At 44.4% G+C, this 3,355-nt stretch overlaps 2 protein-coding genes across 2 annotated transcripts; both read left to right on the top strand.

The window, feature by feature from the left end:
* The first annotated feature begins 247 nt into the window (after positions 1 to 247).
* LOC101942328 (histone H1-like) lies at positions 248 to 3,039 on the top strand. The gene has a single exon (XM_065561839.1). The coding sequence runs from the start codon at positions 295 to 297 to the stop codon at positions 958 to 960; it is 666 nt and encodes a 221-aa protein (XP_065417911.1). The 5' UTR covers positions 248 to 294; the 3' UTR covers positions 961 to 3,039.
* Positions 2,409 to 3,039, top strand: LOC101942591 (histone H2B 8). Its single transcript, XM_065562010.1, has one exon. It carries the CDS (start codon positions 2,409 to 2,411, stop codon positions 2,787 to 2,789), a length of 381 nt encoding a protein of 126 aa, XP_065418082.1. The 3' UTR covers positions 2,790 to 3,039.
* Positions 3,040 to 3,355: the final 316 nt, after the last annotated feature.

Below are 3,355 nucleotides of genomic sequence, written 5' to 3'. Positions count from 1 at the left end.
GGGTCTTTTTTAACACTGTATTATTATTTTCAACAGAAAATACTGACAGATGAAAATGTCCTATTTCACCTTCTCATGATTGTAAAATGGGATGATTCTGTGGCAGATATTTTGTAAAAAATACATTTTATTTCCTCCGAAGAAACACAAACTGAGCGGGGAGAAGGGCTCTGTCTGCCTTGCAGCTGGGCGGGTTCTTAAACTCACCAATCAGAGAGCAGCTCGTCTCTATAAATATAAGGCATCTACTGTAGGGAGCCGTGTGTAGAGCGTTTGTAAATCAACGGTGTGACCATGTCCGAAACTGCGCCCGCTGTTGCAGTGACAGCAGCTGCTGCTGCAGCCCCTGTTCCAGCTTCAAAGGCTCCAGCTAAAAAGCCGAAGAAGGCGGCTGGAGGAGCCAAAGCCCGGAAGGCCGCGGGTCCCAGCGTGACCGAGCTGATCACCAAGGCGGTGTCCGCTTCCAAGGAGCGCAAAGGGGTCTCGTTGGCCGCTCTTAAGAAGTCTCTGGCAGCCGGAGGGTACGATGTGGAGAAGAACAACAGCCGCATCAAGCTGGGGCTCAAGAGTCTGGTAAACAAGGGCACTTTAGTTCATACTAAGGGCATCGGTGCCTCGGGCTCCTTTAAGCTCAGCAAAAAGCCTGGTGAGATCAAGGAAAAGGCACCGAAGAAAAAGCCAGCGGCAAAACCTAAGAAACCAGCTGCCAAGAAGCCCGCCAGCGCCGCCAAGAAACCCAAAAAGGCTGCGGCCGTGAAAAAGAGCCCGAAAAAAGCCAAGAAACCTGCTGCAGCGGCCAAAAAAACTGCTAAGAGCCCGAAAAAGGTGAAAGCCGCCAAGCCTAAGAAGGCAGCTAAGAGCCCGGCTAAGGCGAAAGCGGTGAAGCCCAAGGCTGTCAAGCCCAAGCCGACGAAACCCAAAACGGTGAAGGCTAAGAGGGCCGCGCCTAAGAAGAAGTGAAATGACGTGAGATACTTACTATAAAAAACCCAACGGCTCTTTTAAGAGCCACCCATCCTTTCCCAAAAAGAGCTGAAACACTAGATTCACTTATTAATGTCATGGTGCCTTTTCAAAGAAAAGCAGCATTCGACTAGCCACAAGAACCACAGTAAAGGGGGTGGGGGGGACAAATAAAATTTATGTTTGTGCATCATTAGGAAGGAACATGAAACAGCCCCTGGAGACGGTCGTTCCTTATATTATATCTTACTGTAATTTTACCACCCCTACTATAAATCAACAAGGGAGGGGGGATTTTAAATCTATGGTGTTATATATATTTTTTGAAAGAATAAAGAAAATGACCTGGAACTTGGAAGATGCAATTACAAGCAAACTAAAGCAGCACTCTGTTGGAGCCGAGCATCTTTTCTATAAATTGTGCTGTTAGGGGAGTGAGCGCTAATAGCTATCGTGTAAGGGAAGGCAGGAGTTTGTTTATGAAAGGATATTTATGATCATTACTGCTGTCTCAGCTTCAGTCTCTTTGTCGGGGGGGCTAGAGAACAGGGTGTGATAGGAAACGGCGATTTCTAAACAAAAGTTCACTTTCTGCCCTCTTTGAAAGTGGATTTAAACCAGTTGTAGTTTAAAAACCCCACTCTGTGCAAGGATTGGCCAGTAAAGACTTTTTTTTTCCCTTAAGGGGGATTCAGTGTTACATAGACTTTCCTTCGCCCATTCGGAGTGGGCGATTTGGAGAAAACGACAGATTACCTCCCAGGGATTTTTATTTGGTTTCCAGTCAGATTCATCGGTTGTTTATATATTTATATTGTTTCGCAACGGCAAAAATAACCTGTAAAGGAAGATGTGTGTGTACAATTTCTTACTTTGTTAATCCAAAACAACTCTGGTAAATATCCTAATGCACTTTCTAAAGGGTGCTCTTAATTATTGCTGTGAAAGAACAGAAAGGGATGGATAAGTTATTTTTGCATTAGCATGTTTTCACTAGACTCAGAGAAGGGACACAAGAAGCGAGACTTGTTCTTAAACCTCACTTTACTTCCTTAATTTCCCTGGCCGGGCAACGTAAATTGTGCTGTAACACACAGCTACTTTATAAAAAAACAACCAAGAAATGATACTCTCCAGCCCGCACTCATACCACTTCGCTTTAGAGAGTTAAACGATTTATGATAGGTTAACAAATAGTTATTGTCTGAACAGCCAATGGTAATGTGGATCTAACTCTGACCAATAGACAGGTACAATGTGCCGGAGGGGACGGCTCTTGATTCTCACGTCCAATAAGAAAAGAGGAAAGGGAAACGCCTAATTTGCATAAGGCTTCTATAAATAGAGGGGCGGCCGCTACTATTTCTATACTGTTATTGCTGGGTGTTTAGAGATTGAAGACTAGTCTACGTCGAGTACTTTAAAATAGAATAGCTTTTGTCAAGATGCCTGAGCCAGCAAAATCTGCTCCCGCTCCCAAGAAGGGCTCTAAAAAAGCTGTGACTAAGACTCAGAAGAAGGGCGATAAGAAGCGCAGAAAGACGAGGAAGGAGAGTTATTCCATCTACGTGTACAAAGTGCTGAAACAAGTTCACCCGGACACCGGTATCTCCTCTAAGGCCATGGGGATCATGAACTCCTTTGTGAACGACATCTTCGAGCGCATTGCGGGGGAAGCGTCTCGCCTGGCTCATTACAACAAGCGTTCAACCATCACTTCTCGGGAGATCCAGACCGCTGTGCGCCTGCTTCTGCCGGGGGAGCTGGCCAAACATGCGGTGTCTGAGGGCACCAAGGCCGTCACCAAGTACACGAGCTCCAAGTAAATAGTTTGCTGTGAGACTATCAACACCTATAACCCAAAGGCTCTTTTAAGAGCCATCCACTTTCTCACCCAAAGAGCTCTGATATCACTAATTGCTGTTGCTTGTGTTCTTCAAATTCCAACAGTGTATTTTTTAAAACAATCTGTATTTGTGTTTTAGTTTCAGGCGACTTGTTAAAGCATTTTTTCATATGCTCCCTATATAGAGGGGGGACTGATTTCGTTTTAGTAAATGGCATTGTCAATTTAAACTATATCGGGGTTTCAAATTTTAAGGAAAAATGTAGGTGTTCCTCGTCCTTCTCGTTTCTCCCCCTCCCAACCAATAGTTCGGTGATGTGTCACCTCCAAGAAACATAAAATATGGCTAAACGGTTTGTCCCGTAAATAACATTTGACATATTACCAGATTATACTGTTCAGTACTCTATTTAACCGAAGAATATTCCTAGAGGCTCGACTAAAGTTTTGGCTCCATGAATTATCTGCTTATCTGCCTGAAGGATAGTAGGTTTGCCTCATTGTTTCTACCATTCTTTAAGTTCCTGTAGCTAACTTTCCCTCTCC

This window comes from Chrysemys picta, chromosome 1 (assembly GCF_011386835.1).
Source record: "Chrysemys picta bellii isolate R12L10 chromosome 1, ASM1138683v2, whole genome shotgun sequence".
In the NCBI taxonomy this organism is placed as follows: Eukaryota; Metazoa; Chordata; order Testudines; family Emydidae; genus Chrysemys; species Chrysemys picta.
The sequence above is the reverse complement of the archived record's forward strand: the minus strand, read 5'-3'. Positions and strand labels throughout refer to the sequence as shown.